Here is a 26,563-nt window from a genome sequence, read left to right as displayed (position 1 = left end):
TTAAGAAATCGAAGTAAATCAATTAAAAGAGGTTAATCAATCCCAATATTCTGAGGTCTTTCTGTAAATAAATAAACAACAAACAAATTTGCTAAAACCAAAATATATGAGGGTGTTAGGTGAAATGCTGTTTTCTTGAAGCATTTACAAGAAAGACCAGATCCAGACCGTTTCTCATGAATAAAAAGAGAATAAACTGTCATAATAAAAATGTTTACAATTTATTACTACTTGTTAAAAGGCCATATCATGTATGAATTATTTTCGTCATAACAAATAATAATGATTATTTACAGCTCAATTCAAACTAAATTATACAATTCATATTCGTTCAATGCGCCTCGGCTTGTGTATGTAACTGGCAATCCATTAATTTCACAAACAATCGTCCTGTTACGGTGTGGCAATCATTTGAAAAGCAAAATGGTGCAGCGAGGAACATTCTGAAACATTAATTGCATATATTTGATTTACTTTCACGCTCACATCAGTCGACTACACTGGTTGACAGCCTTTTAATGTACATTTTGCTTTGTTTCAGTCGATACTTTCTTTAAAGGAATGCTTTCCTTTACAGGCAAAACATTTTTTTTAATGACACAACATACCTGGCTACAAAGGCATGTAAAGGTGGATGGAACTCATGAATAATGATATGAATTTATAATTCTATCCTCAGCCACCTTTCCATCTTTGCATTCGGTTCTTCAGACATGGCGAATTGTCTGAGGTAAAAACAACTCACTGGAATGTTTTCCTGGATTGTTTTCTTGCTGAGGAAGACATATTGTCCAACCCTGCTTTGCATATCTTGTAGTGACACTTCTGTTTATGTTTGTTACAGAGCTAGCTACAAAAACACTTTCATTTAAAAACATAACGATTATTTTGGGCGAATTGTAGAGAAAATACATTCAGCACACTGTTAAATGAGACTGAGTAAGGGTCAACAAAGCAGCTTAATACACTGCACTGGAGCTACTAGTGAGCTAGCCGAAAGGAGCATGTCGGAAACAAGTTCTTCAGCACTAGGCACCAGTTGAACTTGACAATGGTGTTCGCCCGACTGTATGCACCGGTATAGTCCGCCGAAAGACAGTGAACATATTCTGGTTGTGATCACGAACTGGTTCCTGGTTGCAGTGACGTCGGTAGACAGCTGGCGCGTGGAATGTGGTCACCTACTGCTGGGCTTTTGGATAGCCATAGTGGACCAGTACCGCGTTAATCGGCCGGGCAAAAGGGTGGAGTACTTCGATCGCATTCGGACCGGTTCCATGGGTCTATGCACTCATAGCGCTGAATTGGTGTCCATATCTGCACCATCGGGTGGTGGGAGGCAATTTGTTCCATTTAATCTGGCAGAGGACGGAAGTGTAACGCATGTAAAATTTATTCTTTTGCGCACGACGCCTTGTAGATAAAGCAATAGATGAAGGCTAGTGGTTGTAATGCAAATGGCACAATATATGCCGTAAATAAAAGCTTCTTATATTTTGAATAATAACAAATCGAATGAATTTTAATAATCGGCGTGTACCTACGCTACATACGTATTTTTCTAATATTCTGCTTCTGCATAACATTAGTCAACCATTTTAAATTTTTGTTCAAGCTGTTTCGTTACAATGTGAATAGACTGATTGCTACGTCGTATTTTGCGTTTTTCTAGACAACATTATCGGTTAGTTTGTTTTTATTTTATAAGCCGAAGTAAACTATCCTCTCCCCGAAGTTGGTCAACATCAATATTTTCGTAGCAATTGTGCGCCTTCATGTAGCTTCACCGATCACAAAGCGCTATGTCAACACTTCGGGCACCCCGTCGGAGAAGCTTTCTGATTAACCTCATCATGTCGGTTGCAGACACGAACGGTAATAACAAATTTTCAATGAAGCTACCGCGTCAGTGGAGCAGGTGGAAGTGGCCAACAAACAGTTTATTTATATTTTGCCTCGTGCTTTGATCGAGCGATAATTAAACATATCGCACGCCAGAACGATGTTCCATATTTGGGACTGGCTCCGCACTGGAGGATTCCGTGAGCGGTTACTTCAGGTTGGTGGAGGTAGAGGATTGACTTAATTCAATTGGTAATTAATATTCACGTTGTGAAGTTGTGGGCAGAACGTTCGGATGGCAGTATTTTAGAATAAGTTTTTTTTTTGCTTTTGCTAAGAATGTTACTTATTCATTACTAGTGATACTACTCCGCGTTGAAACAGTGAACTCATGTACATTGAGCTGAGGTAAATTGTCATGATAACCAACTTACCATTAACAATAATTAGGCTATAACTTCAAGTAGTATCAAGATCATGTTTTCAAACCTAAAAGGCAATCCAATTGAACGGCAGACAAAATAGTGTCACGCACTCATTCTAATTAATGGCAGTTTGATCGATTTTTTTCAGCTGTTTAATACGCAGCAAAATGTAAACAACTAGTATTCATTGTTTGTATTTATAACAAGCGTATTAATGAATTTGTCAAGTGTGCATGTTTTTCAATTGATCTTTGCAGGCCCTATAAAACATATTGCAATTTTATGATTTATATCACGCGCTTTCTGCTTAACGAGATGATTGAATTGAAAGATAGAATACCAGTGTGCGAATACATTACCTGTTGCACCCAGACGGTAGAAAAACATTGTTTCCGTTTGATGCACGGATGCAACAAATTGCATCCGTTACTACACCGGTGCGATATTGTGCAGCAGCTGTGCTGGTATATCGTACCGAACAAAAAGGGGGAAAAAATGATAACATGCACCAGATGCATTTGCATGCAGACGATGTAACGAAGTACGGTTGATGATTGAACTGTCCTTCAGCATCGTTGCCATACTGAATGTACCCATAGCAGAACAGATAGGAAGGATGGTTGTAGTACATATTTAAAAAAAAACCTTTGCCAACCGGGACACGATTGCAGTTTTCTTTGCACCTGCCGGTGCAATGAACGGTACAGAAGAATGGGAATCGGTACAAAAGCGCTGTGCTTCTGCTGGCACACAAACACATACAGACACAGAAAACTCAAACCAACTCCCATGGTAGTGGCTGCGCGGTTGCAGTGAATAAGAAACGCGTGGCAGAATTTGAATTGCATTCCAAACGGAGCGAACGATCAATGCCGAGAGCGGCAAACAAGATGAAATCCTTCACTATGCTCTTCTATTGCCATGCTCTTTAACGTGATCGGCAAAGTGTTTGCAACGTCGGGAAAAAAACATTTTGTACGGTAAATGTGATCCTTTGCTTTTGCATTCTGAACGAACGTGCTTCGCGCTGGCAGTGTGTTCCCATTTTGCCTAAACGAATGGATTGAAGTGAAATTGTACCTTTACAAAGAAGTCTGGGGAAAGAGGACATTGCTCATGATTTCATAGACCGTAAGATGTATTTAGTAATCGATACATGTGATGCAAAATGATGCCTTCATCGGAAGACAATTTCTGACTGTTACTGTGTTGCTATCCTTCGTTCAATGATGGTTAAGTGCGTTGGATCGAGCAGTGCTCGGACTTTTTTTTTGCTTGTTTTGATCCATTTCATAATCACTTTTTAATTTTTACATTCAACTGGAACTCTGAATAAAGCAATAGAAAAGGAAATGCGATGCTCGAGTTGTTGTAGTCATCATCATCATCATGTATGGATATTGATTTCCATCTGCTTCAATCTGCTTGCGTACAGAGCGATGGTTTGAATTTCATGCTATTCAAAAGTGTGACACATATATCTAGAAAAGATAGACGAACCATTATGATCATCATGACCGTGATGTTAAATGAAAAAAAAAACACAAAAATATAATATAAGAAGTACAACTCAAATAAAGTTCTCTAACAATTCTTAGTAACAATTGCTGGCTGTTTATATGTAAATCACTAAGTTTAGCTTTTATTGAAATATTTAGCAGTCACTTAATACACGTTAATAATTAAATGCAAAACACCTCTGCCTAGCTTATCGTGGATCAATCCTGCTTCCTCGGTGAGATAATTGCTGTCCCGTAAAATCCTGCCTCAGTTTACAACCGGCCTTCGCAAAACTCTTTTCCATTAAGGCAATGGGCGCCAAATTCATCAGGCAGATTTATTTATGATCTACTTTGGGTTGAGTTTACAATTTCCCAAACGAGCCCGTAAATCCTTCATTTGATTCCGCGAGTTTTCGCTTTCGCAAGCGTAACTTGTTATGGGCAAGCTGTCGCACGCCGTTTTTACATCCACAAGCGTTTTACTACCGAACTGAGTCTGAGGCAAGAGCCTGGTAATGGAGTAAACTGCTCGAGTCCCAAACGTCCAGTCCCGTGGGTGGATAATATCGCACAGACGAGTGGTGGGAGATCTCTTTATTTTATCGCCTTCTTTGCCACTGCTTCTCTCTTCCTCCTTCCTTCCCCCTTTTTTGAGGCTCATTAACTTCCGAATGATGACTGGTTGGTGGGCTGGAAGCAGTAAATGAAACTTCATAGCCTGCCTCCTACCACGAGGAAGCTTTTAGGTGATACAGCGTGATATGATTCCATGCTTCCTCGTGCTGTCACTACCTCGCTGCATTCCGTTGGTGTAACTGCGCGTCGGGTCGATTTTTTGGTAACGTTTTGAGCGTCCCAGCGACACGCAGCACGATCGATTGGTTTGTTGTGGCGATAAGATGGAATTTTTTGCTATGCTCGTGCCTGTGTGCTGCATCATCTATTGACCAACCGGTGCCAATTGCGGACAGCCGATCGATTAGGGGTTAATGATTTATGCGTCCGGGGGGTTACTTGTACCATCGAACGGCATAATGGATGATTGCTCTCCATGGTATGTTTACAGGGTTTCCCACGATTTATTGGTTGGTTCCCATCAATTTTTGGTGGGTTCCCATGTTTGTTTGGTGCGTTCCCACGGTTTTTTGGTCGTTTCCCAGAATTTTTTGGTGCAATTGTATTGATATCCAATCGGAAAATACCAATAAATTATGGGAACGAACCAAAAATCTATGGGATACGACCAAAAAATCGTGGGAACGCACCAAAAAATCATGGGAACTGACCAATAAATCGTGGGAAACCCTGTAATCAATCGATCGTGCTTCATGGTAACGAGAGAACGTTAAGCATCGTCCAAGTCCCAAAAAACGACTCCCAAAAATCATCGTTGGATTACTTTTTGAATGCCTTTTGGATGGATTGAAAAGCGTCGTTAGTTGGACTATGCCTTTCCAAAAGGATACAAGTTTGCATTTTTATATTACAATTCTGCAGAAACTTTCCCCAAAAGAAGACATGTTGTTGCTTTATTCTCGAATAAAACTATTTAATGTTATAATTACAATTAAAAAACATCTTATGTCATCATACGTTACAGAAATTTACATTGTTTCTCGTGAAGTATATATGAAGTGTAAGAGGGAACTAGGAATATCACTGAATTTTAATACATCCTTCGTTACTATTAATATCATTTCTTGCCATATTCTCTTTTGTACGACACGTTCGCAATGTGCTGACCTCTAATATATCTAATATATATATATATATAAACAAATATGATATCAAAAGATCATACAATAATTTAATATTATAAATTGCAACTGCTGCCACACCGTCAAGATATTAATAATATTAGCAACTGATCTTAGTAATATCCTTATAGGATTAGAATTCTTATATAAGTAATTTTCTACGTTTTACTATGTTTATTTTGTTATGCCAGTCAATGGCGTACAACAGAAACCGTTCCATGTTGGATTCAAATCGCAAGTTGTTTCCATCCGAGGTGGCTACACAAAAACAATCGCTTTCATTTTTATAATTTCCTTCTGCAACGTTACATCCTTCGCATACCCGGTACAATCTCGAGGCTGAAGCGCTCTAATTAGAACCCAACGCGGAGATACATTAAGTAGATGAGAAATTTCTTTTGCGACACAAATTAGCTTCCGGTCGGCCAACAGACCATTTGTACAGGGGCAGGATTCAAGGGACAACCGTGGCACACACAAAAAAAACACATCTAATCGTCCTGCAACGCCCTAGAAACTGTGACGTGAACATTATAATCGGCAAAAATTTGTTAAAACTAATTACCCCAAACCCAATTCTACGGTAATGCTATTAGTACTCCCGTTGGTCACATCCGGCCGGAACGTGGTAATTTCTTTTTTTGTTTTGTTTTTGGTGCTGTTGCTTCTAGGAGGAAATTTGCTCAACCGCGGTACAGCCCCACGTTCTGTGTATCGTACAGAATGGTAGAACCACTGATAAAAGGTACAAAAAGCTGTCTCCTTGTCGTAGTGTACGGTTAATCAGCACAAAAAAGACATAGCAATCAATGGGTGAAGCAAAAGAAAGAAAGAAAAAAATCCGTTGTCAATCCACTCATCCAACGTGAAGCAATTTTCGTTCTACAGCTTCCTACCATCGGGTGCTAATCGTTCGCCCGGCACTGGGGCGGGAAGTAAAGCTCGCTCGGTATCACTATTTATCACACTGCGGTTGGATTAAATCATCAGACAGAGAGAGCAAGATCGAGTTCGCATCATGCTTTGCCGTCATCGTTGAATGGACAGAGCCAACAAAACGGCACACAAAAAGAACTCCTCCAAACACGTAAACGGGGGGTGTAGAAACTAACCTGGCTTGCCTAACCGTCGCGTTGCCTCCCTTACCTACCCCACTGTACAAACACTGCTTCACCCGTTCGTACGATAAACCGGGCGAGCAAGATGCGACACGGTTTTGAAACGCAAACTTTACACAGACCTTCAGCGTTTTGCCTCCCTTGGTGCGAAAAGACCGTTCTTGACGGTGGACCGTCCCAGCATCGGCGAAGATGAACTGGGCGACAAAAAGAGCTAATGAGCCGCTTTACTGCCGTATTACAGCGTCGTACCGTTCGTCAGGTGATGGGGTGGGTTGATCTCTTATCTTGCATCTGAGCGTTCGCCAGATACTGGGGTGATAAAAAACAGAACGAGCAGATTTGAAGGTATGGTAAGTGGCACAGGGACGTGATGGAACGGGAACAACTACATCCCGCACAGTGTACTAGAGCGCAGTGCAAGGGGTCTGTGGGGTAAGACCTTTCTATTGGTACGCCGTGCGATCCGTCATTGCTGCAGCAGGGAACCAAAACAGTAAAAAAAGACAGCTTCCTTAATGTGCCTCTTGTTAAGATATTGCCTCTCATTTCAGATTCCACATCATCTGCACCGTACTTGCCGCATCCGCGTTGCGTGCATAAATGTTAGCCTACCTTTCAGGCGCAATGTGCTAGCGAGTGAAAAGTTCCGATCCGATTGCGTATCGATCCAGCGGGTTGTGCGAACGTGCGAGAAAGCGTGCGCAAAACGGGGACCAGGCAGCGCTGGTTCTGTGGTGAAATGCATTTAAGTGCAATATAAAAATTAAACGACAAAGTTGTTTGGTGGTCAACCAGTCTGTGTATGTGTGTGTGAGTGCGTAAGTGTTGTGTGCGGGTTAATGCAATTGACATCCGGTGTCATTGGCATTCCGGGCGATTACCGTGAGCGATAGCGTCCAGTACGTGACGGTCGTGCAGAGTGCTTGGTGCTACATGGGTCATATCTACATTTTATGGTAATTCCGGGAGTGTATTTTTCCCCCCTCATTTGTAGCTGCATAGTGTTTTTGGTGCTTTCTTATCATCGTTGCGCTTGCTGACGCGCGGCTGTAATTGCTTCCAACGAAAATGGCGATAGACACGAATTGTTGCTAACTGCAGCTAAACACACACACACATACAAAAAAGCTTTTGTCTTGCTAAAAAACGCAAAAAAAACAAACATCCCAGCGATCCGACCACCATGCGAGGACGAACGAAAGTGAAACGAGCTCCGATTCTGCGGTAAGCCACCTGCCAGGTGTCTAATTGCGACCCAAATCCCACCGCCCAGCAGCCAAACCATGGAGACAGTGGTGGCCAACGCGACGGCCCTCACGTGGCCAATGTCCTCCACCGTGCCGGCGATGCTACTGCCGGACAGTTCGTACGCAAGCTTTCCGACCGGTGGCGTCACCATGTCGCTGGATGTGCTGCTCGGGCTCGGTCTGTTCGATGCGAACGGGACCGGCACCGAGAACGCAACCGGCGACCCGCTGGAGCCGCCCCATCCGTGCGATCCATCGAGCGACCAGTTCGATTGCTCCGTGGACGAGTTCCTGGTGTACGCCCGGGGTCCACAGCGGATGCCGCTGTTCACCGCCATACTGGTAAGTAGCCTGTGGGCGACGCCTGCACAATCTGTGCCGCCCCCTTTTCCCATAGACTAATTCAGGTGAACCGTAAATTGGTGTGCTTAAATTTTGCCTAATTAATTTCCGTTCCGATTAATATCATCTTAATTAACGCAAACACATTGTGCTGTCGCGTACGTACGGGACCATTTGCAAGCGGCTGGATGGGTCATGGGGTACAAGAGACAGCAGTCGCGCCCCCCCGTTTTTGGGTGGACAGTGTGGTTTCTCGTCCTCGGTCGTAGCATTTCCGTGACAAAAAGCGCTATTGAATTAATTTGATTACCCAAGGAGCAATCTTCAATCGCAGACTTTTGGTGGCGTCTTGGCCCGGCGGCAAACGTTATGAACTTAATCTTTTCGACACGAAAATAGCATCCAGCTAGCATGGAACCATCAACTGGGTTGAAAACTAAAGCGAAAGATAGAGTGAGACGTAAAATGTAACGTAACCTGTGCGAACACCAGTTGGAAGGATGGAAAAGTTTTTAATAGCTTTCGGAATGAGTTCAAATTAGTTTTGAGCTAGGTTGGTTGAACCCGCCACGCTTAGTGGAGGAAAGAGAGGAAACCAATGTTCTGGCGGAAGACGCACGAAGAGAAGTAAGAGTACAGAAAACAAAACAAAAAAGATTGCCGCATAGCCTCTGAAAGATTACGGAAGTGAAAAGGTGTCCTTCTAGTTTTCTTTAAACTCCATTCAAAACAAGTTACTGCCATGCCGAGAATTTTCACCGATGGAAGAGCCGTTTTGAGGATTCACACCGTCCGGAATCTCATATTGCGAGGTATAAAAATGGAGCTCCCGATAACGCACCACCGGAGACCAACAGCACCGTGGAACAGCGTGTTCGTGTATGTTTGCTAAGCTCTCTAGCTCTTCTTCTCTCAGTCGGTGTGAGTCAGGAAATTGGGAAATTTTACCATGCTCATGCACTCAGGTACAGATACAGGCTGCCAGTCAAACGGCACCGCGGGGAGTGCTAGCCGGCAAGCGCAATGTTTGAGCGCGAGTGCGAACCTTCCACTTTATGGTGCGGTTCACACTCGGAGGCACACTGCAGCATGCGTGCTAAAGCTTTTAATGGCACTGATAAGTTCACACATTGCATGTCGATTTTTTTCCTACTTTTTAAACGCATGCGGCTAAACGAAACGAATCCTGTACGATCTTTAAGTACGACCGGGCACTGTCTGGGCGATGGGGATGATGATGCACTTTAGCACTCGTGTCGGTGTTTCCAGCGCTCGCTAGCAATAAAATTACAATCTCTTGCGGTGTGGTGCTAGATATTCAAACCGTCATGCTTGCACCAGCTTAAGTTAGCGGAGAGATGAATAAAAACGACTCCCACCGCTGTTTCGTGGGTGACCACTTTCGTAAGCGGCTTTGGTTCGTTACGCGTCGAGTTTTCGCTCGGGTGGGCTTTGGTATCCTAGACTCCCGGGGGTTGCGATGCGAGCACAATGAGCAGGATCAGGTAGTATTGACCTTTGCTCGAGAAAGCCATTGCTGAGCTTTCCTGGGACGGGTGCCTATTGTTAGTAATTTTCATCGTTTACTATTATTTTGTTTGCTGCACCATTGAGGAATGCCATCGTGCTGTGCGCTTGTGTGAAAGAGAGGAAGTAATACACATACAAGCACACATTGTACAAGGCCCAGAGTTTGGATAATTATGTAACGAATTGATGAGCTTCGGTTACTTTCACGTAAATAATTGGACTGATAGCACAAAAGATCAATAATCGAACAATGTTGCGATGGACAACGGCAATGACCGGACAGACAAACAGGCAACTGTGTGCTGCAGCAAAATAAAGAAATCAAGGTTATTTTTTTGTCAACTGGAATGTTTTCCAACTAAATTCTAGACTCGATTTAAATAATACTAATTGAACAACACGAACAATTGAACAATTGAAATAATGAATTTTAGATTTGCTTTAAATTCCATAATCCTGATCACTCGTTATAATTTGATTTGTGCCAATAACTACCAGATAAAATTTTCCTAACCTCTCTTAAAAATATGGTATTTAAAGCGAATTGTCCATTTTAAAGATTTTAAACAACTTACAGTGACTAAACTTTCCTCATCTGAATACATTCAATCTTTAAAAAAAATCTTGAAAGATGAAATCATTTTGTAAGCTACTTTAATTCATGCTTCTTTTATGTTTAGGGGTTCACCGTTTGCTATTGTTTAAATTGTATTATGAATTATCGCTCATCCGTTGTTGTTCTTCAGTTGTTCATCATTATTTCCAGAACCATGTACAACACAATTATGTGTTTGTTGTATAAGATCTAAGGGCGGATTTAGCAATAGGCTGGGTGCTTTTAATCATGCCTATCGTGATGTTTATGATAAATACCTTGTTTTGGGATACGTTATTGCGCGTCTTGACGAGATCATTACTGAAGAGCTTTTCTATCCTCGTCTTGAACTCATGCCGACTGTTTCGGGCGAGAACAAAGATGTGTTTACTGAATCCATGTGTTTTAAATGTAAAAAATGCTTTCAATATTTTTGCATGTTTGAATTCATATACATATAATGATTTTGTTAACTACTCACAACGTATGTACTTAACACATCAAAGCAATTTTATAATTCCTAGCTTCAGTTACTGTTTGAGTCCATATTCAGGTTGTTAAAATTGTTTTTCAGAGCTTTGATTAGATCATTCCTCTTGATTTATAGTTTGTTTATTCATGATAAACCCTGGTGTGAAAATATGTCCATCGTCCAACACTATCACACGCTACCCCAAACTGCACACGGTAATAATTGATCAACAAACCGGTTCTAGCAACCGCAAACCAACATAATTAACTGGGTGACTCCATTCCAACCGGAAGCACCGGAAGCTGGGCGTAAAATGAACACGGTACAGGATCCAACTTCCAGCTGTATGCATATTCACAACAAGACGAGTTTTGCATTTAAAGCGTCTGTCTGAGTTTACACATTCCCATTTAGTCCCCGAGAAATTTGAATGCAGAAAGCGAACATTGCTATCTAAAGTTTCAGCACCAATCACGAACCAATGTTAAAGGTGGGAAAGCTTATTCTACGGAAAAGTTCCTGCTGCAGCTACGAGCAAATGAAAACACCAGCTACCAGCAGTCAATGAAACTTCCCTAACAAAGACATGGTTCAATAAATGCATTATGGTGCGAAAACAATTAAAGCGAACCATAGCATCCCTTTTCCCGCACTGAAATACCCCTCAAGCCCCTCTCCCTCTCTCCCACACGTACACATTGACCACAGATTGTGAGGTTATTTATGCGAAAATAAGGGAAATTAATGATGATCGGCTTTAGGGGTTCGGTAGCACAGTGAAACCATGGTTACCACATCGTGTGGCTCGTGTGTGCCATGTGAGTATTATTCCGTGTAGTTCATCGCTAGCCGTACTGGGCTGAGGTAGGAAGCGAATTGGCTGGCTAAAGCTTGATGCAGTGCGAGGACAATTCCGGGTAGAAGTGACAAACTGTGTTGACGGTAGATAGTGTTATCAGACAGCCTCGTTCATTCCGACAACATAATGCCGGTGGGCAACTTTTGACGACCGATTCTGCCGTCGCAAAGTGGATCTGACGGGCAGAATTGTCTCCACGAACACGCTTTTGTGTAAGCGATCAGACGAGTTGTAGACGCAGAGGGGAAAAGGGATACTTTTATGAGGAAGATTATCATCGCAAGGGAAAACAAACAATTCTATGTTTGAGAACTGGGAATTTATTCTCAGAAACTATATAGCATTAAATATACCTAACGTCTTGTTTGAACTATAACTTGGTTTATGTATTTAAAAAGCGTTAGAGTGAATGTGTATTTGTTTTGTTTTTATTTAATGATAATGAAATATTATATTCTGCTGCTTATTATCACCACTTAGAATGTAATTATTTTGCTAAAGCTCCTGTAGAATAGAAATGAAAAATGTTATACAAAGTTTTGAACAACACCACTTGTTGCAAAATTGTGTTTCATTTGTGACTAACACTTTTAGGCGGAATAAGATCAACATGTTTCCGATGAGATACTGTGATAATGAAATACATACCATGTTCTCAGTAAATGATGCTTCTGCTTCCCTGATAAACTCATATACTACCACTATATAATGCCACTACCATTATACTACTCAACCACTTGCCACGTTTTGCCGCACAGTATTATCATTTTCCGTAAGGGATGTTCGTGCATGGTACCGTCTGCATATTGGTTCAACGGAAGATATTACTATTAAAATTTTAATTAGCAAAGTTACTGCGTCCATTCTAGCTGCAGCTCTGGAATAACTGACGCTCAGTTCGGAGAAGCAAGCTGTACCGTTTGTGGTCGGTAGTGGACATAAAGAGCATCTCGTACGGTTGTACTACTACTCGTACGTTCCGGTGCAGAATAGGGATGTGTTGTGCTGATTGATATGTGGCTGTACAGCTAACGTATGCATGTAAATCTCGTGATAATCACAAACAGATTATGCTTTTGATTGAAATACAATTTGTGATTTGTTTTCCGAACTTGTCAGAAATTCTCAAAAAAGATGTTAAAAAGATGATAAATATATCTTGAATAAATTAAAACATGTATTAATTTATTTGATATGTAAAAAGAAGCCCTTACATTGATGACTTCTACATCGTAATGAGATGGATTCTTTATAGTTTATTTATTTAATGGAGTATGTTGACCAGCAATACTGCTGGTGCTCTACTTGCTCGTAACCTCGTAAATTTCGTAATTCGTATTTATTATGTATTCAGTAGCACATAAAAGGGGGAAAAATGCCTTTAAAACACATTATTAGTGGGCTTAATGTTTACAATACCTACACTTCGTTCTGGCAAAACCAACCAAATTGCGTACAATAGTCAAGAGAGTGGAATGGTTCATAATAATCTGGAATTCATAAAGTTCACTTTTATGAATGATACGACACGGTTTAATATGCCTCGTTTCATGACGCCGGTGGGATATTTTTCATTTATAATTACTTCGAGCGTATGGTATGGCTATTCACCGTTCGCCTCGAACCGGTACGTGTTGGCAAGACTCGAATTTCCACAATCCACAGCCCGAACTTTGCCGTTTTTCACACCGATGAAAATTGTACTGGTGGTGATTAATTTTCCATTCAATTTTCCATTCCCACTTTGCATTTGAAGAGGAAAATCAATTTTCGTCCAGATGCTTTCCCCTACCACGGTACTGGCGGGCATACTAGAAATGTTGGGATGAGGTGTAAGCGGGCAGACGTAAACTGTGATTGAAAGAAGTGCTTTTTCCTCTTCGATTCCTTCACCCTGGCGAAGAAGGTGATGGTGTCTTTTAAGTCTGAGAATCCTGTTTAAGCTTCATCGCGTTCTTCGCGACACTGCTGCTGGCGCCCGGTAATAAACATAAACTTTTGCCCCACTGTGCACAGATTGCCTTTATTGCGTTCTGTTTGGATCGTACTCGGCATAAGAGTTGCTGCGATGCAGCGCGGCAAACACACAACGAGAAGCGGTGTAAAACTTTTCGCATTACTATTTATCTTACCTGCCGATGCAGCATTGACGCTAAAGCCGATAAAAAGGGATTGGTCGTGAAGGGGTTTAAAAAGATTGAGCGAACATTTGCAGGGTGTGACTAATGGAGTAAATGTGATCATTATTATGACATAAAAATTATCCGGAAAACTAAATTTTGGAAAAATAAAACGACGTAACCTTCTTTATTGTACTTTCCATGGCACATGATAAATGTCAGCCCAGCTCCAGAGAGTTTGTGGGATTTCTGATTGCATTCAATTCTCAGTATTTACTGCACTTTTTCTCTCTCTTCCAGGTCACAGTTCTGTTTGTCGGTATCCTGGTGACCGGTGTGATTGGAAACTTGATTGTGTGCCTCGTAATCGTTCGCCATCCATCGATGCGTACCGCCACCAACTACTATTTGTTCAGTCTGGCCGTTTCTGATCTCATATTTCTGCTGCTCGGTAAGATTGAACGTTGCTTGTAAAGTTCGCTTTGTAGGTTTTATTTTTTTAAACATTGCAAATGGTAGCAATGGTGCATTTCAACAGGTCCCATCTAACTAACGTGATAAGATTGGTTTCGGTTTCAACACCCCTTTTTCTAAATTTTGTTTCTACTTGGCGTAACGACATCGAATAAATCATATATAAAAAAAAATTATTAAACATTCTCAAGTACCTGGAAATACTCATTATACAACAATATAATTTTTAGACGTCTTGAGCACACATTAGCTCTTATAAGCATTGCTGTCAAAATTATAAGCCTATCAAATGAATATTTTGTATCCACAATGTGAACAAAAATATTAGTAACATCAACTTAACATCAATGTATATCAGCATTATTGGGCTAAAACTACGGCTATACATGAGCCGTAATAATGAACTAAATAAATAAATAAATAAAATCAACTTGAAAATTCCGTCCCTTGACGCTTCTTCTTCTCCATTTGGCACAACAACCGTTGTCGGTCAAGGCATGCCTGTACCACTAGTGGGATTGGCTTTCAGTGACTTACTGATTACACATATCAGGATAATCAGTCCTACGTATGGAGGCACGATCAATTCGGAGCTTGAATCAATGACGGGTATGTTGATAGGTCCTAAGAGAAAAAAAACAACTAAAACAGCATATTAAATTATAAATAGCTAAGTGATTGAGTATTTTCTACATTCGAAGCGCTCAATAACTATATTACCATCGCATTCATCTTAAGCAAGTTAATTAATCATGCAAAAAGCGTTTGCGGTTGGGTTGCTAATGGAAGGTTGTTGTTTTTTTTCAAATGAAACCATCAACCTCAATGTAGGGCGTGTTCAATTACTCGTTTAAGATCATTGGCATGAATTGGATTCCAACGATTCTTCTAACAATAAAGTAAAAGAACTGAAATGCTGATGAAAGAGCAAACGCTCATTCATTATGTGCACTGAAATAGATGATTGATTCTCATCATCGATCAATGAAAATTAATTGAAGTGGGTCGCAGTAATTAGACACTGGCGGTAAACCTGAGCTATGAAGCGTAAATAGATCAACTAATCAAAGCAAAAACAGTTGATACAGTTTTGCAATTCATACTTCATTTCGTTTGCCTATTCGCTGGTAAAATAACTACCAGAACTTTGTGTTATCGTATTTGCTAAAACTGATGCTCCATCCTAATCAGTATATCATAAGCGTAATAGCTTTTTTGCCTGCAAACAAAAATAAAACTGAGCGATGGAAAACATACAAACCAAACATTGCTGTAAAATATGTTTCAACACTGACCCCCAGCAAGGTTCGCACCAGCTCTCGCCAGCCCTTATGAATTCCATGGTCGTTGTGAAATGGTCTTAGCGAATGTGACAACTTTTCATTCAGCATTTCGACTTTACCCTCATCAAATTGAGTTATGCTTCACCGGTCGTGACCTCCTTGCGAAAAGCTGTCGGAACATAAATACAGGCGTCGGATGTTTTGTTTCCCGCACGGGGAGGGATTTCAAAGAAGAAATACAACAACAAAAAAACTAAATACACACGCAGGACGGCCCTGGCGTCCCTTTCGCTACACAATCCCTATTACTGCGACTTTAAAGCGGCTTTTGCGGTGTTTACGTCCCAAGGCAAGGACGTGCAATGTGCAATGCCTACCGAAGGGTCGTCCTTGGTCGAATCAGATGGACAGAAAATCACGTCCCATGGTGTGAATGTTTCCATAGTACCCTGTCACTGCCATTCCGCGCGAAGCTGGTTTTCCAAAAGGGGGAAGAATAACACGACACCAAACGGAATGAACGGACCAGCCGACCCGACAGCACGACAGTGAACAAATATTTTGGATTTATAAGCTTTTAGCTGGTACTGGGACTGATTTTGAGGACAGGTTTTGTGTTTCTCGCACAGCACAGGTTGTGAAAATGTGGTACGTCTTTCTCGCTAAGACAAGTGGGGTTACTTTCGGACTTATGTAAGGCGGTATCATTCACATGAGTACACTGAACTTTGAATACCAAAACACAAACACGAAAGATCAGATCGGTCCAGTTGATAAACTTGTCTGCCCAGTAAGTTGTCGGGTGGAATCTTCACAGATGCCTTTACGTTATCCCTTTGTTTCTTTGAAATCTTTACACAACATACAAAAACAAGCTTAATTAAAATATATTTCACTGGAGCGGTAAGTGTAAAGAACTGCTTTACAAACTAGAACGGCTCACTTTATGACGCAGTGTTGTGTCTGGTACACCACGCTTATCCCGCTCTCTGTTGATACAGCATGTAGAGGAGGAATTGCTTTCCCTGCTCTGAACAGTGTGCATTTGATTAGAGAGAAATTTTGGTTCGCGGAAAACTGGGCCAATACCAAAACCACGCACAACTCCAATCACTAACACATACACACATCCAAGCAGATCGTTTGTGGGGCATTATTGGTGGCTGGATGTCGGTTCGAGCCACAATCATGAGTTTTCTCCGAACAGTAACGGACATAAATAGCATGGCAAACTTTGAATACAATACGTTCTTGCTCAACGAATGTTATCGTTACGGAGTTGAATAAACTGGAATGTCAAGATGACGAGCTTGGTGACGTTTTTCGACATGGTCGCTGCCATATTTTACTGACAATGTATCTGTATCGAGAAAAAAGGCATTTCAAATTTTAAAAAATATTCAGGGCAGTTTATTGAGTAAAAAATCATGTAAAATACTAAAAATAATAATTTCAAGTTATCCCGTGAATGCAGTGAGTAAACATCGTATCAGTTATTTTTCTCAAATTTTGCAAACACATCTATTCTTAATTACTTTCACGGAGATTGTTAGCTCATTGGTCAATTGTTTGTTTCCCTGTTTGATTGAACTCGAACACTATTGTTAAGGCGTTATTTGACATGTTTCTTTTCTCTTTCAATGTTCTTTAGAGTACAAAATGTTTTTGGAGATTGTTAACACAGCATTGTTTTTATTGATCTTTTATATTTTTTTTAATTTACATCAAAATTCACTGCACGTATAAAAACAAGTACAAAACATGGACGTGTTTGAGAAGAAAAAAATCATCTCTAAACATCACACTGCTGCTACGGTAGTTTCGTAGAAAAGCCAAAAAATAGCAAAAAAAGACATGCTGAACATATTTTTTTAAATTATTCTCAACTCATATGTTACTAGTATAAAAATGATTATGGTGTGTATCAAGTTTATGGAAGGTTATCAACCTTTTTTCCCAACCGCTTTTCCAATAGAACGAGAGCAACGCTCAAAGCGGAAGCTAAAAGGCTGTCTATGTTTCGTTGTAGCCCACTACACCTCTAACGAGCTTTGATGTATTTCCGTGTGGTTTATGTTTTCTACCATCTCAAACTTACAGACACTGCTTCGCTTCATTAGTCAGTGTTGTATCTCGTTAACCCTTTTTACCCCATCTCAACCGGTGAGAAAATCGCATTTCACTCGTATTACCCATCCTTCAGCTTCTATGCCGTTTGGCAAGCTTCCTTAAAACGGGGCACAAAAGAAAACCACTTTAAATTAGTTAAAGAAACCGCCCAACCTCAAGCTCATTGTATCGCAGCAAACTTCTTCCTTTCCAATTTCGAACGCGTAGGACGCGTGCTGGGAAAAGTACGTCCCGCTTTGTCTGACCTGCAGGCCACCTAACCGCAAACCACCAACCAGACCAACGTTGCCTCGGCAAACAGTTGACGAAACCTGTGTGGTCGGCTTGCTGTGCGGTTTGCATCCAAATTCGACTCGAATCGACTTATCGGCTGTTCACTGTCGTCTGCAGGACGTGGGTCGTAGACTGTTGTGTCTGCTAAATGAGCCTTGTCCTGGGCTGTCTTGTTCGTCTAGCCGCAGGGCATCGAAAGGAACACCAGAAGCTTACATGCGGTGAAACGGGCACCGACGGGTGGGAAAAAGTGGCTTCATAATAAATTGAAGCCGAACATTTTATGCATTCATTTGCACGGTATGGCCAACCAACTCTCCGGCGGAGGGTTTTAATGCGGCTCAAGCCCCTGTCTTGGTTGAGCGAGTTTAACGAACTAGTTGATTTGCAGGTGTAAATTGACCGATGAAGGTTGGATTATGCCAGGTGGCTCATTCATCAATTAGGGACAGAACATTCCACTTAACGGTGTTGCGTTTTAAATCGGTAGGCGCAAAGCTTTTTGTTATTTTAAGTATACTTTGGTTGGGAGCCTTGCCAGAGAGAAACCAACCACGCCAACGAACAACGTTTGAGAGCTAAAAGATTTGAATCGCTTATCTGCAGTTTTGCATATGCTACTAAACAAGGTAAAAAAAAACTTAAGACTTAAGTCAAATAAGTGATATTATATTATAAGTATCATATCTGCTTCTCTAAGCCACCTATCAGCTTCACTATAAGTGTTGAATATTAAAATTAATATTTACGGTCAATCCGATGGTACATTAGTGTTTTACAACAATCCCGATAGAGGACGCTATCGAAGTGGAGTCGTGTGGACAACTGCTGACAACGATCGGGCCAAGTCGTGCCGATTGCACGAAAATTTCCGATTGCAGCAAAGCTTACGATCTTGAGCCAAGCTTTCACGTATCCCCGAGCCAAGCGACTGAATTTTTAGCCTCAAATAATAAATTAACGTTGCTTAAAAACTGATTGTATTACATATTTCGGGTGAAAGAAAGGACTCTGTTGATAACGTCTCAACAATAAGTTTACTTAAAGTTTGTAATTGAAACATGTCTTTAATATCCTTAAAACTTAACTTAAAGCCAAATTTGAATCAAAGTGATTTTAGTCATAAGTTGCAGTATGAGTATTATCTAAATAGAAGATAAACAGTTTTTTTATTTTCTGTTTAAACTTTAATTGTAAATAGAAACAAGTAAAATATAGTGTTTTTTGTTCTGACTTTGTGACAACTTTCCTTTATAATGCTCCTTGATAATCCTTAATAATTCCTTGATAATGCGACAGTATCATCACCTTTAAACGATAAGTTTTTAGCAGCAATTGTCACGTTGTTGTGTCATCTGTGTAACGGTGGTAAAAAGAAATATCAATAATTCAACAACAATACCACTTATTTGCCACAACTGCTTCACAGGCACCACCGCACACACCGCTTACAACCTTTCGTCTCCACATTGCTCTCTAAAGAGACATCACCATTAATGGCAAGTTTCGGCAAACACTTAAATCAACCACCGCAGCTGCTACTTTTCTATCGCTGCTGATCCCTAATCGCTCTACCATAACCGCACTAATTGCCCCGCCCAGCTTTCGGGGCGGCTAAGGCTACGATTAATTTTGCCACCATCCGTCGCAACGGGCTTTGATCCTTCGTACCGCGTCGCGCCCCTGCTTCCAAGCGTTGGTTTCAATAGCGGTCTGGAGCCATCTCAAAGGCAAACCTACCACCTGAGCACCAGCGACGGGTTCTGGTTGTGTACGGATCACGCTGCCACGGTCACGCTCCAGCTTTAAGGTTGAAGTGGGCCCCATGGCAGCCGTACCGCACTGACAAGACGCTGATGATGCCGATAATGAAATTGTCGACCTTCCGGGAACGATAGCCGATAGCCGAACGCCGGTGATGAAGTGGACGTTGTTAGCCCGGCTGCACTCCGAGCCGCCGGCAAAAGGGTCGATGCTGGGGTAAAAACGTTGGGCGCACATAATTGATCACGTCTCATTTTCACGACACGAACCTCGGAGGTGACCGGTGCCTCAGGATCCGTCCGGCAGGTCTCATTGTGCCTGGGGTTTATGGTGTGTTCTACAAGAACACTCAGCGTGAAGAGAAAAGGAGGAGTATGCTTTGTTCGGCAAATGAAGCCATCAACCAACTGGATACAGCGAAGGCAAAGAACCGCACCATTCGACGAGAAAGGATTTGTCGCAAGACGCATGGATTCAAATTGATTTCAGATTCAGAGCTTTTGCTCGGCCATGATCAAATTATGATCATTGGCATGAGCTGGTATAAAAATAACTGTTTGATGGCGGTATTGGTTGTGATTTAAATCTTCATAAATGATTAAATTTCCTGTTGGGTCTGTGACATTTGTTGGTATATCAATAGATGTTATTCGAAATACCAAGTACCACAAACAAGAACACAATATCCTAATTGTACAACTCATAAACGCCAATGTTCTTCATTTAATCGTTTCAATGCGATTCCTTATGATTTCTCTGTTAAAAATGGCCTTAACGTTTACTGTGCAATAGAATGTTGGAAATGTGCAATTTTCCCTTCACTCGACTTACTCCATAGACTCAAACGTTGCACTTGATTTATATAATAATGTGATTCGTTTTGTTATGACATTTTCAATTGCGTCTGCCAACACATTCCATGGCAGTAGCATCAGCAGCAGCACCAACTATCCATCGCAATAAAACGAACATTCCAGCTTCTATGAAGTCATTCTAAGCAGTGCTTCTGGGCACGAAAAATGCACAAAACGATCTACAGCATGCAACGGAAGCTCGGTAGCTCAACAGGTTCATCCGTCGCACGGTACCGGAACACTCTGCACGTTCCGACCATTATTCCCAAGGGACGGCAAAGACTAAACACAGGCCACAGAGCAATATGGTCTCCACTTGTTTCCATCCGAACATTCACAGCGCGCCGAAACACACGCACGAACAAGATGCTCAGATATGTCGGGTATAGTCTCCTTCATGGATTTCTGCGCCTTTACTGTGCGTTCAAAGCTACGCCGGAGAGCCCGAAATTCCAATTCAATCTTCCCACTTTCATTTTAATGGAAAGGCAACTCAAAAAACCACCTACCGGAAACACTTCTCGCGTTGCGTGTCCTCAATTTTCTCAAAATGTGAGCAGGCGGCTGCTATCCTACATACGCCAGATCGCTTTTCAATTTTAATTGGAAGAGCCATTCAACACAGCCACAGAACGGAGGGTGGAGGGAACTGGTTCGCGTTTACTTCAATTACTCCATTCAACGCTACGAGGACACTTCAACACGTACATTTCAGCGTTTTTCGGCTTCATTTCCGGTCGGTTGCGTGAGAAAAACCTATTGGTCGGACGTTTGTGCGCGAATCCTTTGCCATCTACGGTTATTACTTTAACCAGGACGTATAACAATATCCCTTTTTGGTTTCAAAGCTATGAGGAAGGATTCCCAGTGCGTAGACAAATATGCGTAGGAAATGGGGACAGCTTTTTGATAGGTTTCATAAGCCTGAGTTCAGAATGTGATGCTCACTCTGAAACGGGGATGTTACCGTGTGACAAAACACTGATTTACTACACCGTGCGGATGCTTTCTTTGGAGCGATAAAAATGAGGTGATATTAGCAGTAATCGGCTGAGCCCACACAATATTCTAAGAAATTTAAAAGAAATATCTACTACAACGGAAAATTACCATAGTAAAAATATCTTGATTGGTTTTGAAAGGCAATTTGCTAAAGTACGCAAAAAATATGCTTCCATAAATTAAGACAAAACAATGTCATCTGCATCCTCAAAACATCGTGTCGTGCATGAACCTACCAGCTTTAATTCTGCTGAATTTTATTTACAAACTTCTTTGTTGTGGTTTTAATGAAATTTTTACCCAATTACTTTAAGCATTATAACACCCAAACCTTAGGAGGAGTTTTTTTTGCCTATTCTTACTTCAGCATAGCATAGTCAGCAGCAGACTTTAATGTAATCGTTGAAATTAATTTTTTGGATTTTCTGAGCTCCCCAATTGGATTAGCTTAATTTAAAGGAGCATATTCTCCAGGAACATTTAGCATCAATCAACATGCTTGCGGATAGGAAGTACAAAACAGTAGCCCAAACAAGCTTACGCGTGTTGGAACTTCAAAGGCGACATGACATCGGCGGTGGAAAGTTTCATACCACGGAACAACAACGACTTGTTCGCCGATGGGTAGGGGAAACACGAAAGCACATGATCTTGTGTTACCACGTAAAACGGATTGATGAAAAAAAGTCACGCACGCACATGCTACACTGGCGTGCTACGTACGAACTTTTCCTTTTGAGGAAGCTTGTCGGATGGATGAAAAAGACGCATATGAGACTGTTGCTAAAAAAGAGGTGTAATCAGATGCAACAGAAAACAATAGAAAATGTGAAGAAGCATATAAACAAAAGATAAAACTGTAAAGCTAGACAGCTGTACACCCTTCTCGGTAGCGCACCCGCTTGCGACATGTGCCCAATTAATGAAGTACTGGGCTGCTCCATCGCCCCAGAAGGCACATATGTTTGGGTCACTGATGTGAAATGCTTCACTTGCAGTTTTCGTCCGGAAACAAGCTGCACTTGTAATCCAGCAGTAAAGTGTTTCAAAGTTTGACTCTACATCGAGCTTGACTGGTAGCAAAGTAGTTCCTTTATGTTCAATAAACCAAAGAAACCAGCATAGCACAATGTTTTAAGGAAAGTTGTTCGTTAGAGTTATTTATATCGTACTCCTATTGATGTATATTTCAAAGCAAAACAAAAATCAACTTGCAAATTAAATTAAAAAAAAATCAAAAAAGTAACTTGATGCTATCACATGCATGATAATTCAAAGCATAAATATTAAGTTAAAATTCCAAAAGAGTTTGGCTCGTGTTTGAAAAGGAATCGAAGAATCAAATAAATTGTTAAATTCTTTATTGTTGAATAAGTCACTAACAAACAAATATTGAACACGCATTTCATCCATCTGTTAACATTTGCGTCCCATTGAAATCAGCTCTTCCCAACAACACCACAACAGCCTGTACGGGAATTGTTTCTCCGGATCTTGCAATAGGAACTGTCACCAAAGCAAATTATAGGCAACGACGTCAACGCCGAATCATACATACTCATGCATACCTAATACCACCAGTAGTCACCCCAATTCCGACCACCTCCCACGAGATACGCGTCACGTTACGCGCATACATAAATAATCCGAAACCCGCCGACGGGTCGTAATCAAATAACAGCTTTATGTTATTGAATACCATCGGGCGGATATTGGTACCAGTTGGCAGCACAGTTTGCCAGGCAAATCACGTGAACACTATCTGCCCGCGCTTGCGACATGGACCATGAATTTTGGTGCTTTCGTTTGCGTGGATGAGTTCCAACCATTCTGCACTGCTATGGGGAAAAGGATTAGAGCACCTACAAAAAGCTTCATTCGGCGGAACTAGACAGCCATGCACAGGAACCGCAGGAGCGGTAATCAGGAGCACGAACAAACGCAATCAGTACAGAATCGGATAAAGAGTGATTTGATTTCTACGAAAAGTTGTCAAAATAGACTGGAAGTGGTACAATTTGCAGTCATGCAGACAGCTGTTAGAGAAGCTAAAACAAAAGCAACACACTTTAGCATTTCTTTAATCCGTTTCAAATTGAAACCACCATCATCCAATACTATCTCGTACGGATTGCGGTTGAATGGTTTCTATTGTCATGATATTGTCATGTTTCAAATTGAAACTGTTTATGCTATTCAAAGTGAGGTTTAAAAAAGATTAATGACGTGGGAATTTTTTGTAGTAGCGATGAAATATGCAAGGGTGAAGTTACCCATACTGAAGTAAAAATGCCTTTTTTGGCACCCTAGTGCCTGGCTGAAGAATTTATTTGCTCTCGTTCGTAAGTTGGATCGACGGTTTCTTACATTTGTCTAACGATTTGTTGCTAGGTGCATATTTTCATAAATGAATTTATAAAGTTCCTGCAATAAAAGTCACATGAAGCTTTGTGAGAATAAACTAGTGTGAATATTAATGCTAAGAGACGGAGAAACGCTTCTCAATATCCACAGTACCGCAACAAAAAGGTTCAGGAAAACTTCCTTTACTTACACAAAAATAATGAATATGACAGTATTTCTTGTAAAGTTAAGTAATTTAGCATCGAATACAAAATAAACCAACATTTGATTTTAGGATTTTGTTTCTGGCAAGCAGCATTCACGCTCAATCACATGGGCTTTTAAGTCTCAGCTATTAATTCTAATGCTTACTCACAAAAAGACATTTCAAAAATATTTCCCCATTTTTTAAGCATATCACCAATTCAACTCCTTCCCATTCTCTCCCATACAGGGCTCCCGTACGAGATCAGCCTCTACTGGCACCAGTATCCGTACAATCTCGGTCTGCCCTTCTGCAAAATTCGCGCACTCATCTCGGAAGCTTCCACCTACGTCTCGGTGCTGACCATCGTCGCCTTCTCGATGGAGCGCTTTCTTGCCATCTGCCACCCGCTGCACCTGTACACCATGTCGGGGCTGCAGCGGCCGGTGCGCATCATCGCCGGCCTGTGGGTCGTCAGCTTGCTGAGTGCGGTCCCGTTCGCCGTCTTCACCGACATCGATTACATCGCTTATCCGCCAAGTGAGTTTGCGTGCCCTGCCGCCAGCCACATTCATTTCTCTTCCCTGCGAACCATTATTAAACGTGAGCGAAACACAAACACTCCCTCCCATTGGCACTCCATTTTTTTTTCTTTCCTGCTTCGCTACGTATGAACTACATGGATATATGTGTGCGCTGGTGGTTGTGTATTGCTTCATTTCTCTACATTTCACAGCGAACGAGAAAATCCTCGACTCAGCGTTCTGCGCCATGCTCAGCAATCCGGAGGGATTTCCACTGTGGGAGCTGTCGACCTGTCTGTTCTTTGCCTTTCCAATGCTCATCATGGTGGTGCTGTACGGGCGCATGGGAATGCAGATACGATCCCGCACTCAGCGGACGGCCGAACTCGGTGAGCTGCTCAGGGCTGCGCCGGGCTTTGCTCAACCAAAGCAACTCCCCGGTCCCGTGGCTACTCCAAGGGGTAGTTTGCTGGGTAGCATTGCTCAACCTCATCCGCTCAACTCGACCTCGCTGGGGTTTTTTTGCTCATTTTTCATTTTCGCAGGCGTTCGCAACGGATCAGTTAATGGACCATCGAGGATATCACAGTCACGGAAAGCCATCATCCGGATGCTGGGTAAGTGTAGTAGGTTACAAGTCATTCCTCCTGCCCTGCTGCAGGCGCACCGGTCGCGGGCAACGAGACCGTCGGATTAGGGAAGCATATTTCTCGCTAGTAAAACCAGGTGTCGGTACGTGGATGGCGTACGGTCGATGTGTTTCATCGATGGCAACTTAACAGGGCTTTTTCTGCCCTACTGAAGCATCCGTTGTCGATTGCCGGCGGGATAAGCGCAACGGGAGCGTGCGCTGTGCGGAGCTAACCGCTCGATCAGTGGCGTTGGGTAATCGTAGTCAGCAATATTTTTAAATTGAGTTTTACCTCATCAAGCAAACTGCAATTTGTGGCGATACCAAATGGGAGCAATTTTGTTGATGGATCGCTGATGGGAACATTTACAGCAGCAGCGAAAATGGTATCAATCGTTTTTTAAATAATTTTCCTGTGATAATCAATAGTATATTGAGGTAGTTTCTTCACAGTTTTAACCAATTTTATTTAATGCAGAGCCTAATGGAAGACACAATAAATGAAATGGTACCATTCACAAATTGATATGGGTTTTAATAAAAATATATTAAAGTCAATTTTAAAAATACTTTGAAAATAAAATGACAAAATAAAAGAGGTTCAATAAACCCTGTATTAAAGTTAAAAGATGTTAGTTCCGTCATAAATGATTTAAAATAATTATATCTAATGATTTTTTATTAGTTTCTATTATGCTGAAAAATGAAGTTCCTATTACTTGATCTCTAAAGATCAAACTTATAATGATGATTAAAATATAAAATAAAATTAAATAATTTCAATTTATGAAAGGTAAAACACGCGTGATAACGAGATTTTCTATTTTGTCTATTGAGATAAGGCCACCCTTGTATCTGTAGACTTCATTCACAAAAAAAAACTATAAATACTTACTAGAACATTTCCTGGTCACTTGGAATGGTACATACCAACAGAAGGTGTACAAACTTTCTTCCACAACACACACACACAAACCTGCGTTCGCTTTTACAGCACCATAGCAATCATCACATCAAGCCATAATGGGTGCGAAAGGTCAGAGCGATAGCGATTTCAGCCGAAGTAGCCCATCGCTGGCCACGAGTTTGCTGCCACTGTTAACAGTGATGATGTCTCTAACGGCCATTAATTTCAATTGTACCGACAATGAGCGGCTTTCAGCTTGAGGGTGCCTTTATTTTCGCCTGTTCCTTTTGAAGATTAACACCTGTGGCCACTCTCTGGACAGTGCGATAAAACTCGATTACAATAATGATGATGGGTAAAT

At 41.4% G+C, this 26,563-nt stretch overlaps 1 protein-coding gene across 4 annotated transcripts in view; it reads left to right on the top strand.

The window, feature by feature from the left end:
* The window catches only part of LOC1273917 (neuropeptides capa receptor), a 53,821-nt gene that overhangs the window by 8,223 nt on the left and 19,035 nt on the right, over positions 1–26,563 (top strand). For all 4 annotated transcript variants that reach the window (XM_061641579.1, XM_061641577.1, XM_061641576.1 and 1 more), the window contains exons 2-6: positions 7,199–8,236; positions 14,113–14,263; positions 24,390–24,680; positions 24,877–25,053; positions 25,210–25,281. In XM_061641579.1, coding sequence (XP_061497563.1) covers positions 7,931–8,236; positions 14,113–14,263; positions 24,390–24,680; positions 24,877–25,053; positions 25,210–25,281 — 997 coding nt within the window. In that variant the 5' untranslated portion in view covers positions 7,199–7,930. The remainder of the gene's footprint in view (positions 1–7,198; positions 8,237–14,112; positions 14,264–24,389; positions 24,681–24,876; positions 25,054–25,209; positions 25,282–26,563) is intronic.

The sequence above is a fragment of the Anopheles gambiae genome, chromosome 2 (genome assembly GCF_943734735.2).
Source record: "Anopheles gambiae chromosome 2, idAnoGambNW_F1_1, whole genome shotgun sequence".
NCBI classification, from domain to species: domain Eukaryota; kingdom Metazoa; phylum Arthropoda; class Insecta; order Diptera; family Culicidae; genus Anopheles; species Anopheles gambiae.
Note: the sequence above shows the minus strand (reverse complement) of the source record. Positions and strands in the feature narration are given on the sequence as shown.